This window comes from Notamacropus eugenii, chromosome 5, assembly GCF_028372415.1.
Source record: "Notamacropus eugenii isolate mMacEug1 chromosome 5, mMacEug1.pri_v2, whole genome shotgun sequence".
NCBI lineage: Eukaryota > Metazoa > Chordata > Mammalia > Diprotodontia > Macropodidae > Notamacropus > Notamacropus eugenii.
This window is the reverse complement of record NC_092876.1, coordinates 76,464,467-76,479,113: the sequence shown is the minus strand read 5'-3', so window position 1 is coordinate 76,479,113 and position 14,647 is coordinate 76,464,467. Positions and strand designations below refer to the sequence as shown.

General features: G+C 39.6%; 1 protein-coding gene across 5 annotated transcripts in view; it reads left to right on the top strand.

Moving 5' to 3' along the window:
• CTPS1 (CTP synthase 1) overlaps nucleotides 1-14,647 on the top strand; it is a 90,095-nt gene that overhangs the window by 55,965 nt on the left and 19,483 nt on the right. For 3 of the 5 annotated variants that reach the window (XM_072609768.1, XM_072609767.1, XM_072609769.1), the window contains 6 exons: nucleotides 428-608; nucleotides 3,341-3,511; nucleotides 6,793-6,893; nucleotides 8,130-8,246; nucleotides 8,443-8,526; nucleotides 9,765-9,845. In XM_072609768.1, the coding sequence (XP_072465869.1) occupies nucleotides 443-608; nucleotides 3,341-3,511; nucleotides 6,793-6,893; nucleotides 8,130-8,246; nucleotides 8,443-8,526; nucleotides 9,765-9,845 (720 nt within the window). In that variant the 5' untranslated portion in view covers nucleotides 428-442. Of the gene's footprint in view, nucleotides 1-427; nucleotides 609-2,863; nucleotides 2,964-3,340; nucleotides 3,512-6,792; nucleotides 6,894-8,129; nucleotides 8,247-8,442; nucleotides 8,527-9,764; nucleotides 9,846-14,647 lie in introns of those variants that run through there. The other 2 variants (XM_072609772.1, XM_072609770.1) reach the window with 2 other exon arrangements.

Here is a 14,647-nt window from a genome sequence, read left to right as displayed (position 1 = left end):
GGGACATCAGTACCGCTCCATGCTGTTGGCTAAATCTTTTTCCATTTAAGGAAAATTTGTCAGTGGGTGCCAGTACATTAGTGTTTGGCTAATGTGTACCCAAGTCCTCAGTTCTGATATTGTCCTCAATATCTGATATTGATATTCTCTGGTGAATTAACTGACAAGTATGTTAAAACTTTATGGAAAATCTACACTAATTTTGTTGCACTTTTTTCTGTACCTGTTTAATCAAATGTGGAATGTAATCATCAATTTTATTTCATGTCAGTATAGTATTTTCTCCAAAAAGTTTTGATTTTCTAAAAATATCTCAATGGTAGTCATTTTTATATTAGTATCACTTCCTGGTGATTCTTGGATAACTACCCCATGGAGAAATTATTTTTATTCTAAAAAAGACTTTTTTATCCTCTCTTTCTCTTAGGTCTTTTTGAATAAAATGAAGTACATTTTAGTCACTGGTGGCGTTATCTCAGGAATTGGAAAGGGGATCATTGCCAGTAGTGTTGGAACAATTTTGAAATCATGTGGCTTACATGTAACTTCAATTAAAATTGACCCATATATCAATATTGATGCTGGAACATTCTCTCCTTATGAGCACGGTAAGCAGTCTCTTCTTCTCTCTCTTTTTTTTTTAAAGTATTAATGTGTAGGAATATAAGAAAAAGGTCCTTTTACAAAACCTGTTGAGTTGTTACAGACACCCTGGCTAGCAGAATGTTTTCTTTCTCAGTCAGTCAGAGAGATACTATGCCTTACAATAATCAAAGATTTGGGTGCTGTGGGAGCTGAAGCAGCAAAGCTCCTTTTGGTAGCTGATTTTGAGAGTTGCTGGCAGGGTGGCAGAATGTGGATTTTTGTAGCTAAGCTAGGCTTGGTGTTAACACATTGTGCACCTGAAAGTTGTCAGACCCAGGATTTAAAAAGTAGAGCCTATGCATTTAAGAATTTAAGAAACTTGGCATGTGGAACTTAGGAAGCCTGGAAGCTGAAGGTTCACCAACTTCCTGGGTTATTGACTGCCCATAGATTATGGCATTGTCCAAGATACAGCGGGATTAAATTTTACATCATGCAGCTAGCTTTAAGTTTGAAAGGTCTATGTGTTCTTACTCGGAAGCACTTAGGTCAGATTCTCCTGGAACAAAAATCCTTCAGATAAAAACATACATAAAAACCAGGTCTATTTATTGGAAGGATGATTAACATAAAATTCTTCTATAGTAAGGTAGTTTGGACAGTGCCTTGAAGAATGTTTCAGGAAATGTTTTTCCTTTCTATGTAAGTTTATTCCTTACATAGATAATTCAGTTGGTGCTCTCCTGGGAAAAGCAGTACTAAGAGGTTAATGAAGAGAAACAGACCCAGCTTCATAGTCCTGGAATCTTTTTGTGGTACAACTCAGTGGCATAGTGGATAGAGTGCTGTAGTTAGGGTCATGAAGACCTGAGTTCAAATTCTGTGTTTTACTAGCCATTTACTAGCTTTGTGACCTTGGGCAAGTCACCTCAGTTTCCTCTGTAAAATGGTGATAATGGTATCTACCTTCTAGGGTTGCTACGAGTGTCAAATGAGATAATATTTATAAAGTGCTTTGCAAATTATAAAGTGCTTTTATTATTATTATTTGGATTTAGACTTACTATAACTCCTGAAACCTATATGACTACCTAAATGTATGTATGTATAAAACACATGAAAGCTGATTGAAGTTGGGTTTTTCCCCCACACTGTAAATCTGTTATGTTGGCCAGTTAGTGTGATTATAATACCTTTTTTTCTATCAAACACTTCCAAAAAGTATTTTCAAATTATTGCCCCAAGTAACACTGTTAGTAGTTTATTAGTTTAGAGTCATCAGTAAGCATTTAAGTTGCAACTATGTGCCAAGCCAAGTGCTACTATGTGCTAAGTTTTAGGGATACAAAGAAATGGGAAAATAGCATTCTCTCAAGAAGCTCACAGGTTTATGGAGGAGAAGACCTACCAACATATGTACAAACAAGGTATAGACAGGGTAAATTGGAGATAATTTTAGTGAGAAGGCACTAGCTTCTAGGGGCACCAGGAAAGGCTTCTTACAGAAGGTGAGATTTTTATCTAGGACCTACAGCTAGGAGGCAGAGAAGAGAAGGGAGAGGATTCTAGGCATTGGGGGTAGCCAGTGAAAATGCATGGAGGCAGGAGATGAAATGGAGTGTCTTTTCTGTAAAACTGCAAGGAAGCCATTGTCACTGAACATTGAAGGGAGTAAGATGTGAGCTTTACTGAACTGCAGGAAGGAGCTAAGTTATGAAGGGTTTTAAAAACCAAACAGGACTTTAGGGGAGCCACTGGCTGCATCCATCAAAAGGTCAACTGTTATCATCTAAAATAAGGTTAAAATAAATAACTTTTTTCCCCTTTGGTAGTACTAGAATTTTTTCCTGTTGAATATTTGGAAATAGATTTTGACCTCGAGTTTTATTGTAATAATATCTGAGCTATTTAATATTCATTCTGGGTATGTAAAAATATAAATTGCTTTTTCAGCTACTTTGCTAAAAAGCCCTCTTTTGATGACCTTTTGTGGTATAAAAGTGACTTTGTGCTCTTTAAGGTTTTGCCAGCTTCTGTCAAGCTGGAAAAGGAAGCTGTGGGTACAGGTCTGGAAATGGTTGTCTGAGGAACAGCCTAGCTGAATTAGAAGAGGGCTGGCCACAAGTGACAGATTTTCTGGAAGATAAAGCCCTCTCCTAAGGTGTCAGCTGTCTTAGTGGAGGGGAGAAGCCACATAGATGACCATTTGGATACTGGTCAGGTTCTGCTTTGCTGCTTGCTTATTCTGCCAGTGCTTGAAGTCGCATGTACTTTTCAGATTTCTGATCTATAACCTGGTGTCCAGGAGGGATGAGAGCATTTCTGCATCACATTCTTGTGAAATGAGCCAGGGCATCATGACTGACATCTGTCAACCTGTGAGTTGTTGGTTGAATTTATGTATATGCTTCCAAGAGATCCATGGATATTTAGGACCTGCTCTGGGCCCCGCTGAGGCTGTAGAGACAAATGAAACAATACTGTTCCTCAGGGGATTTACATTCCAATAAATGGATACATCATGTGCAAAGTAACAAAATAAAGAGGGAGAGAGAATGTTTGTTTGTTGTCCATTGGAGGAGGGCCTTTATCCCTCTGTTGCGTAGTTTTTGTTTTTCTGTCCAATGATGTTTCGCTACTTTAAGGAAAGACATGCAGAAATTGTTCTGTGAGAGGAACATGTTATGAACTCTCTATTCAAACTGCTATGGTATTCTTTGACTACTAACTTCAACTTTTTCAACATTTTCCTCAGGTGAAGTTTTTGTGCTTGATGATGGTGGGGAGGTAGACCTTGACCTGGGCAATTATGAACGGTTCCTTGATATCCGTCTCACCAAGGACAATAACTTGACTACTGGAAAGATTTACCAATATGTTATTAACAAGGAGCGTAAAGGAGACTACTTGGGAAAAACTGTCCAAGGTAATGATGGGATGTCCCTTTTGTTTGCAGTCCGAGGTAGTACTAGATCTTGTTTGGTTTGTGGTCCAGGTTAATACTGGATGTCTCTTTGGGTTAGGACGTGTCTTGCCACCTCTCTGTCTGAAAACTGAAAGGACTCCTTTGATATTGGAGAGCCCCGGGCGTTATCCCAGGGGGTACATTATTGTTCATATAAATCCTGCTCAAGGGAGCTTCTTAGGTTCTTTGCCTTTAAGTGCTATGGTCTTTTTGTGGCTGTAGTGCAGGTGTTTCAAGGTAATATCAAGGAGTTCCTTCAAGGGATAAGGTAAAGCTGAATGGCTTAGAAATAATACGTTTGGCTTTCATTGCATGTTAATCACTTAAAACTTATTCTTAGTTATGTGGAAGTTTCCTCAAAATGAGTTAAACGAAGCTCCTGATGCGGATGACATTATCTGAAGCTGAAACCACCACTTAAGCTTGACTAACATAACTCATCTGAACCCAGATACCTTTTATACAGAAATCCAGTGATAGACGTGAAACAGTGAAGGTGACTGAGTAAAGGTAATAAGGAGGGAGTGTGTAAGTTAGATAATATGTGAAATTGTCTCACAGTGGAAGGTAACTTTAATGCTGCATGGAATGTGTGAGCCTAGAGATAAGTGTTTTAGTGGGTAGTCTGTCTCCTTTTGGGTCTAGACCATGACTAGACAGTAGTCCATAGCAATGTAGGTCATACAGGACCATGTTTCTTTTTGAAGGCCTATATTATACTGAAGAGCATTTTTATCAATATAGTATAGTGGAAAGAGCACTGGATGTGGGATGAGAACCTTGGAATGTATGTCTTGCCACATATTATAAGATTCAGATTTGCATAGTAATCTGTTTGACCTTGGTCAATTGCAGAACCCATTGAATTTCAGAGAAGACCATCTAATCCAAACCACAACTGAAGAGGAATCCCTTCCAGACCATGTGCAGTAATTCAGTCTTTGCTGGAAACCTCTAGGAATTCACTACTCCTAGGGCAGTACGTTCCATTTGGGCAGCCCTGATTGGAAAGTTTCCGAACTAACATCAAACTAAAGTTTGTTTCTTTGAAACTTCCAACCATTGTTCTTAGTTTTGCTCTCTAGGGCCAAGCAGAACAAGTTCTAATTCTAATTTAATAGACTGTCAAATACTTAAGTACAGCATTGCCTATTTTCTAGCCCTACCCTAGCCCCTACCCAAGTGTAATCTTCTGGCGGACCATCCAGTTCCCTCCACTGATCCTCATGTGGCATGACCTAGATCTTTCTCCACTGTTTACTCTTCAGCTTATTACTATCTTTCCTAAAATTTGCATGCACACACATACACACACTCACACACCCTTCCCAGAGCTGGACACAATACCAGGAGAAATACCTCCCTGGTCCCATTTACCAGTGGTGTCAAACTCAAATACAAACAGATCCCAGAAAACCACAAATTAACATTATCTAGGTTGTATTGTATTTTTACTTATTCTGTTAAATATTTCCCAATTACATTTTAATCTAATTTAGGCCTCACTGGGGAGTTTTGTGACTGGGAATTTGACATCTGGTGGATGCTGTTTTTCTTAATGCAGCCTCAGCCTAAGGTTGGATCAGCTTTTTTGGCTTTCACATCACAAATGTTGGTTCTTTGAATTTCCAGTCCATTAACACTCCTAAATCTTTTTTAGATCAACTGATGTCTAACCACTCCTTCTGGATTTTGGTTGTGAAGTTAATTTCTTAAATGTTGTAGACTTAATCTTACTGGACTTTGTTCACTATTCTAGCCTGTTAACACCTTTTTGAATTTTTACTGTTGCACCCTGTTATACTGTCCGACTTTTTAATCACCAGCAAATTTGAAAGCATGCCGTTTATGCCCTTTTCTGAATCTTTGATAAACATGTTTAACACGTATATTTCAAACTAGGGCATTCCACCAGAGATGTCCTTCTATGTTGTCAAACTATTACTGTTGCCCACTGATTCCTTGAGGTCACGATGTTCAAGTAGTTCTTTGATTTTTTTCCTTTAGATTTATTCAAAGCCAAGTATTGAACATCCGTACAACTAAATTTGCCTAGTAATTCTCTACTGCTTTATTAACTTAAATCCAAAAGTATCATTTTGATTTTGAGTCTCTTCCCTCTGAGACCTCATCAGGATTCTTTGTCCATTTTCCTCTTTATGTGTTCCTAGTAATATGTGTTTCATTCTTCTGATCCTTTTTGGCTTTGGCATTATTTCACAAAGGCTTTTCCAGATTTCTTTGTATTCTTTTGTGTTCATCAGTCTTAATTACATTACAGTGTTTCATTACATCAATTTACCACAGTTTATTTAACCATTTTCCTGTTGATGGGCTTTTAGTTTCCACTTTTTCATGATTACATATGTTGTCATTAAAGTCTTTGAAGAACTAGCTCATTGAAGCACTTTTGAATCCACCTAACTGTACTATCACAGTCTCCATCTATCTCCTCCATGGTAGCATCAGAGACATTGTCAGATATTTTAACATCTAACTAAATCACTTGCAGAGCACTGAACAGGTCTGACAGTCTAATAACCTCTAACAAGCCTGCCAAAAGGAAGCCATGCTGGATCTTTGATCAACACTTCCTTTTCTACTTAACCACTTAACTTCTGGGGCTCAGTTTGCTTCTAACTGAAAATGAAAGTGTACTCGGTAGGATCTTTGTGGTCCCTTAGAACTCCAAAGCCTATGATCCTATCATAGGTGCAGTGGCACTCTTCTGGGTTCTGTAGAAAATGAGCTAAACCATTTGGGCACCAAGGAATTAATGATTTTAGCTAATTAATTACACTGCAGGTCAGTTTATTACTTGCCTTGTAAACCTGGAGCATAGTGGTGGCTAGGCTAGGCCAAGTGGAAAGAAGTTTGGATAGCTGAATTAAAGAACTGTTGTAGTAGGAGGAGGAGGAGTAGTTGTAGTCGTAGTAGTAATACTAGTACTAGTAGCACTCCCCTCTTGAAAGGCTGGCACCAGGACAGCCCTGTGAGAGCAGGGGTGTGGTGTGGCCTTGAGGGAATGGATAGGCTTAAGGATTTGATGTTACAGCATATTGTGCTTTTTTACCTGTGGAATAAACAGCTTGAATTTGATTCTTTAATATTTTATGTTCCATCCTTTCATTTACTTAGAGCAGATAAAATTGAGTAACTTGGTTCAAAAATAAATTTGACTGTTCAGCTTACTATGATTGCTATTGGAAAAGTCTAAGTTGCACATTTTTTCCTTTTTCTAGTTGTTCCTCACATCACAGACGCAATACAAGAGTGGGTAATGAGACAGGCATTAATTCCTGTAGATGAAGATGGCATAAAACCTCAAGTATGCGTGATTGAGGTTTGTATATTCTTCTGATCTTCCTTAGTCCTAGGCCACCTGTGGACAGATTTATTTTGTGTATCTCCCTAGCCAGCGCTGGATGTCCAGCAAAACATTCCAGTGGGAGTGCTGAAAGAAACCTCCTGCCTATCTCTACATTGTTTCAGTTGAAAGGAAGGTAGCACTAATTGTACCTTGGGATTTCTGGCTCAGACACTTGTAACTCAAATGTTACCAGAGCAGGTCACTTTTCCTCCTTTATGAAGTGAGGATGATAATACTCATACCACCTACTCCACTTTGCAGAAAGCCCTTGTAAATTTTAAAGGCCTATAGAGATGGGAGCTCTTTCAGCGATGCTCTCTGTAGGTCCAGCATTGTACCGTGGAAGTGAGGTTGAGTTCTTGAAAGACTTTGAGTCTGGGGGAAGCAGAGTGTTGTATGCATCTGTATAAAGACCACTCAACAATGAGATTGGCCATAAGGTGCTTGTTTTGGCCATAGTCATTCCCAAAGACTGGGGGGTTGAGATCTAGCTCTGGGTATCCACACTAGTGGATTATGGACCTTGGAATTTTGGGGGGCTACAGCAGCATGAAACCTCTAGCAAGTCCTAAGGCACAGGCAGATTGGTATAATGAGTGTGCGCACTGATAAAATCATAGCTCCAAAGTACAAAAAGTAGGTAATAATAGGAGATATTTTCTTGAATAAAGTTAACATTTCTGATAACATTTCTTAAGCTAAATTGACCATAGAAATGTTGAAGTGTTATTATTGTTTCTATTAATTTTTATAAAAAATAATGATTACTCCAACTATTATCATCTCAATGTAATTTCAAAGGTAGGAGGAGACCAGTGCTCCAGTTCTCTTGCTTTGCATTCTGCAGCCACAGTATATGGCTAACCTGGGAGATAAGAATTAGGCAGCTTTCTTTGTGATCGACCCTTTCACATGGAAGATCACTTGTCCCTGTCTTGCCCAGTTTTATTTTTCCCTGACACAGGTGTGGAAAGAGCCAGAATAGCCTTGAGGAAGAATCTTGTCCAAAATAAGTGACATAGCAGCTCAAGGAAATGCGGTATTCCTGATTGCTGACAGTGTGTACTGTTGTCAGAGAACTCATGGCTGTTCCGCTTATTTGGTTGAGATAACAGATTTTCAATACATTGCTGCTCAGAGAGAGAGGAAGGGAATGGGCAAACTGAGGAAGACTTAATGACGTGTTCTAACATTATTTTGTGCTTCCAGCTCGGAGGGACGGTCGGGGATATAGAAAGCATGCACTTCATCGAAGCCTTCCGCCAGTTTCAGTTCAAAGTCAAACGGGAAAACTTCTGCAACATTCATGTCAGCCTGGTTCCACAGGTGAGGTGCTGGAAGCTTCCAGAGGAACCTGGAGTGGACTGTTGGTGCACTAAGGGGAAAGAGCAAGAGCTGAGTTCTTTGGCTGTTAGAGCAAATGAGAACTGTGCACACCGCTTCACGCTTTTAGCATTTAAGGAAAAGGTCAACTTTTTAATTCCATGTATAAAGACAGCTCTTTTTTTCTCTTGTAAAACAGCCAAGTTCTACAGGCGAACAGAAGACCAAACCTACTCAGAATAGTGTTCGTGAACTCAGAGGGCTTGGACTTTCACCAGATTTGGTAATTTTTCGAAATCCTTTGCACTAGATTAAATTTTAATCTTAAAGGTGTGGCTACAGTTATTCTTAGCCAGAAATGAACACAAACTTTTTTTGGTGGGAAGGGATAATTTTAATACCTCTTAATAATAGAGAGCCCTCTAAAATCATCTGACACATGCTTGGTAGGCATAGCTTCTCCGCTCTGGCTGTGGCATATCTTGTTTTGTTGTTTCAGTTGTATCTGACTCTTCATAGCGCCATTTTAGGGTTTTCTCAGCAAAGATTCTAGAGTGGTTTGCCATTTCCTTCCCCAGCTCATTTTACAGATGAGGAAACTGAGGCAAACAGGGTGAAGTGACTTGCCCAGCGTCACACAGCTAGTATGTGCGTGGCTCAGGAAGATGAGTCTTTCTGACTCCAGGCTTGGTAATCTATCCACTGTGCTAACTGTTCCTAGTAGCACAGCTTATCAGGCTAGAAAGATTTTGAGTGTGGGTCTGGCAGCCAGCCAAGCTAAGTGCACAATACCCAAACACCAGAATGTTGGCATACTGTTCAGCTGCCATTACTAAGGCATAACGGGGATGTGAGCTGTATTGGTATGGATCTACCGCACATGCTAATGATATTATAGATCCTTGAAGTGTTAAGTATATTTGTTGATAATAGAAATTTCCTTCAATAACATTATACTTTATGGTAACATTTTCCAAATTAATTTTGCATGAGATTGAGAATGAAGAATATTCCTAGGACAAAGGTGGATTGGACAAATTTTGAAGCAGAATATCAGATGTTAAACTTTATCTTGTTATTCCTCTCCCCAAAAGATCATATAATTTTCATATGCAGTATCATAGAGGGCAGTACACTGACTGATTTTGGAAAGCATGTTGTGGCAAGTGTTGTGCTTTCTTGTGTACTATCCTATCTCTGATTTTTCTTCTCTGTTAATATCACTTAAAAAGCAGTAGGCATTTCCCTCTTGTAGCTCCTTAAGTAGTCTTCATTTGGGTTCTCATTTCTTGGCCTGCTTTCAGGTTTTGGAGCTGTGAAATTTAGCTGAAAAGAGACAAGGGGGCATTTTTAAGTTTCTCCAGAATCTGGTAGGGACATTTATTTATACACTGTCTGTCATGAAATGAAAAAGGTATTCCTTTTTGTATCAATAATGTATCATTATTTATATCAAATAATGACAATGTTTGGGTGTTTTTAATTCCCTCTGCTAAATGATGTCCTCATCTTTGGAGCTAGGTGGTGTGCAGATGCTCCAATCCCCTGGACACCGCAGTGAAGGAGAAGATATCCATGTTCTGTCATGTCGAGCCAGAGCAAGTAAGTTTGGTCCCAGATCCTCTCATTTGGGAAATTGGGTAGGAAAAGAGTTAGTTCACAGCTTGATGCAATAAGTGTTTCCTAGAACTCCTACACACTCTTGGCTGTGGGGACCTTTTTCCCTTTTTGTGTATGGAAGGATACAGTGGAAGGAATGCTGGATTTGGAATAAGAAGGCCCCTTCCACTTAGTAGTTGTATGATCACGTGTGAGTCTTTTAATTTCTGCGTAACTGTGCCGTGTACAGCTCACATGGCTGGCATGAGGCTGGTGTGAAACAGTCCTTTGTACAGAGTGCTAGTGAAATACAGGGGCAACAGTTGTTATTTCTGTTCATGGAGGGGTCGGTGCTGTTGCCCTGACCACTTCCCACCAAAGTTATTTCTAGGGATCCCATGGATTGGTGTAAGGGACTGCCAGGATCTGACCCTGGGACCTCTGGGCCTCAGTTTCACCATATATAAAATGAAGGAATTGAGCCACTATATGATCTTTAAGATTCTGTGATTTGGTGTGTTTAAAGTCATCGCATTTAATTCTGGATTGTGTTTATGTACTTGCCTATGAATGTTTGATAGAATTTATACCTTTTTAGAGTAATAGTAAGTAGACTAGTAGACTGCTCTACTGAAGCAGTCCAGAGGGATAAGGAAAGCTGTCCAGCTTCCCTGTTAGCAAACATGTCTTGATTATTTGCCACATGTGAGGTGCTTTTGTACACTAAGATACAAAGTTGTTTACTTCAGGTTTCCTTTGTCTGGGTAGCAGAAGGGATGGCAAGGAGGGATGAGTCCAGACTGTTTCAGCTTGTTGGTCTGTAGGCCATACTTGGAGAAAGAGTAAATTGTGGTTAGAGTATTATGTTTAAGAGATAAAGGGGTCTTACTGAAGTATATCAGTTTCAGTTTAATTGGATACCTTAGTGGTAATTTCTGTGTACATTGTGCCTAGTAAATTCTACGGGTAGTTTGGGTCACTTTGGATTGAATCAGGTTTGGCAGAGTGTAAAGATTGACTTTGATTTTCACTATCTTAAGATCTCTTTCTGTAAAAAAGATCTTTTTTGTAAAAAAAAAAAAAATTACATAAAAATGTGCACTTTATGTAATTCTTAGGAGATGAATATGCCAAGGGTGTGGTTGAGCTGGGCCTGGCCCAGAGAGGTAATGAGAAAGATGGTCATTTTCTCCCTGCCTCCCTCAGATGATGAGTTTCTTCAGGGGTTGTTGAATGACTGATACATTCCGTGTGTGTGTGTGTGTGTGTGTGTGTGTGTGTGTGTGTGTGTGTATGTGTGTGTAGTGTGACTTTTTGTATCGAACATAACAATTTGTTATGTGAACATAAGAGATTTGGTTGCTCATCCCAGCCGCTGGCTAGCTAGGTGACCTTGACGGTTGGTCCAGTGTAGTATTGTATGCAGTGCTTTGGACTAGCAGGCAGGAGACCTGACCAACTTCTTCCTGGCTGTTCCACTGACTTACTCTGGACAAGCCAACTTTCCTGAACTGTCATCAAATGAGGCAATTTTCAGATGTTAACTAGTCCATCTATTTCTGCTTTGATTAATAATTTCTAGTTCTCAGTTTGCTCACTTTTAAAGTGGAGGGGTTGGGCTAATTGATTTCTCTCCCAGCTCTAACAACATACAAATAAGTGGTCAGATTACTTTTGCTTGAAGACTTTCCCACCAGCTCTGTAGGCAGCCCATTCAACCTTTAGTGTCACTTGGAGCAAGCCACTTAATCTCTGCACCCTAGTTTTCTCATGTAACTCCTTGTACTATCTTTCTCTCAGGCTTTTTAGGAAGAAAGAGCTTTGTAAACATTAGTGATAAGTCTACCATTGTAGCCAGAAAAAAATTCGTATGGTTATTTTTCCTTATATAATTAGCATTAAATAGAAATGGCAAGATATTTTTTACATAAATTGTCCTTTATACTTTGAAGAGCAAGGCATTCCAGTCTGATCCTACCCTTGTATACAGAAATGCCAATTCTCAGGACTTAAAATGATTAGCTTCCTGGCAAGAAATAGGTTGACAAATTTCTTTTTCCCCTTGGTCAGTGGTGCAACAATAGTTCAGTATGTAAAGGAATGTCTTGAGGTTGGAAGCAGTCTCTTTAATTCAAATTGTTGTCTGTACTTCAATAACCATTTAGATTCTTTGATGACTTAAAGTAATGGAAGCTTATTCCTTTCTAAGGCAGCCCATTCTGCTTTGGGGATTCTTTCATTAGTAGACTTTTCCCCCCTTTCTTTCTTTCCCAGTTCCATTAATCTACTTCTCTGAGGCTGGTCCAGACTGATAACCATCTGGGTCCAATTAAACACTTAATTAGGAAAAAAATAAATTAGGGGCCTGTGCATCAGAAGCTCCTTACAGATACCACATGTCTAAGGACACATGAAATAATAACCAGATTTCTATCACAGTAAGAAAGGGTTACTTCATCGTGTCCTGGAAAGGAAACATTTAACCTTAGCTCTACCAAAGCAGAACTGAAAGGTCTCTGTTCTTTGAGACTTATTATTCACTAGCAGTTACATAGCATTTTAAGGTTTACCAAGCACCTTACAAATATTATTTCATTCTGTTCTCAGAACAATTCTGGGAAGTAGGTGTTATCATTCCCATTTTACAGATGAAGAAACTGAGTTAGTTACAAGTTAAATGACTTGCCCAAGGTCATGAAGACAGTAAATGTCTGAGGCATATTCAGACTTGGATCTTCCTGAAGGCCTGTTCTATCTACCGTACCACATAGCTGCCCTGCTTTGGGTTCAAGTTAGGGTGATTGGAGAAGCCTGCCAATGAGTTGATGGTTCATATCAGAGATAACCAAGAAAGACTAGATACTGTTGTAGTACATGGATCCAGGCACTTAAGTATTTTGTCATTCATTCATATCATCCTTCCAGCTGGGTCCAGGGAAAGTCAAGTCGTCAAGTATTTAATAAGTTCCAGACAGTACGAAGCACTGGGGATACAAAGAAAGGAGAAAACAGACCCTGCTCTCAAGGAGCTTACATGCTAATAGGGGAGACATGTAAACAATCCACATACAGACAAGATATGGTAAATTGGAGGTAGTCACAGAGGGAAGGCACTAGCAGTGGGGATAGGGGAAGGACCTGGTAAGGCTTTCTGTAAAAGGTAGAATTTGAACTGAGACTTGAAGGAAGCAAAGTCCCAGTGATTAGACGAGAATACATTCCATGCCTGGGGGACAGCCATTGAAAAGGCAAAGAGATGGAAGATGGGGCTGTCTTATGTGAGGAAAAACAAGGAGGCAGGTGTTGCAGGGTCATAGGACATGTGGAAGGGAGTAAGGTAGAAGAAGACAGGAAGATTGGAAAGAACCAGGTGGTGAAGGGCGTTTAAAAGCCAAGCAGGATTTTACATTTGATTCTAGAGCTAACTGGGAGCCACTGGAGCTTGTTGAGCAGGGGATGACGTGGTCAGTCCTATATTTTAACTTTAGGAAGATCACTTTCATAGCCAAGTGTAAGATGAATTGGAGTGAAAAGAGATTTGAGGCAGGGAAGACCAACCAGCAGCCTGTTGTAGTAGACTAGGTAGGAAGCGATGAGGGCTGTGTACCAGATTGGTGGCTATATCAGAGGAGAGAAGGAGATATATACAAGAGATATTGCCAAGGTAGAATCAACAGAACTTGGCAGAATATTGGATATGGGAAATTGAGAGAAAGGGAGGATTTGAGTATGTTACTTAGATTGGGAGCCTGGGTGACTGACTGGGAGGAAGGTGGTACCAGCGATAATGGAGGAAATCAGCTTTTGGGTGAAAGATAATGAGTTTAACTTTGGACATGGTGAGTTTAAAATTTCTGTAGAATATCCTTTTCAAGATGTTTAATAGGCAGTAAGAGATACAAGACTGGAAATCAACAGAGATGTTAGGGCTGGATAAACAGAACTGAGAATAATCTGCATAGAGATGATAATTTAATCCATGAGAACTAATAAGCTTACTAAGCAAGATAATTTAGGGGGAGAAAAGGGCCCAGATACAGAATCTTAGGGGGTGCCCATGGTTTGTGGGCATGACATGGAAGAAAATCCAGCCTAGTAGACTGAAAAGGAGCAGCCAACCAGGAAGAAAAGAGAACCAGGACAGAGGAAAACCATGAAACCTTGAGAGACTCAGAGCTTCCTTTATCTTTGGCTACCTGCAGCCTTCCATCTAGAGCATTACAGAACTGACTCTAGGTCTAGTTCGAATGTTCTATGTACCCAGCAATGTTCCCTAGTAATTCTTTAAAGTTAGTTTTTATTGATATCTTTTGACTTTGCATTGCTTAGATTTCCCCCTGTATTCCACCTTCTTTCTATACCCTGCTGAGAGGCAATCATCACGATAAAAAAATTTTTAATTTTCTTCATTCACTTCTGTAAGATTTTGGGTCTAAATTTTCTCCCCCTCCCTTCCCTACTCCCCAAGATAGCATACAGTCTGATATAAGCTATACATTTACAGTCATAGTAAACATATTTCCACATTACTTGTAAAGAAGAATTAGAACCAATGGGAGAAACCAAGAGAAGGAAGAAACAAACAAAAAATGGTGCAAATTGTCTGCTTGGATCTGCATTCAGACTCCATGCGTAGCTGTTTTTCTGCATGTGAACAGCATTTTCCATCATGAGTCTTTTGGAGTTATCTTAGATTCTTGTATTGCTGAGAAGAGGTAATTCTATCATAGTTGGTCATTACAGTGTTGCTGTTACTGTGTACAGTGTTCTCCTGGTTCTGCTCACTTCACCCAGCATCGGTTCAT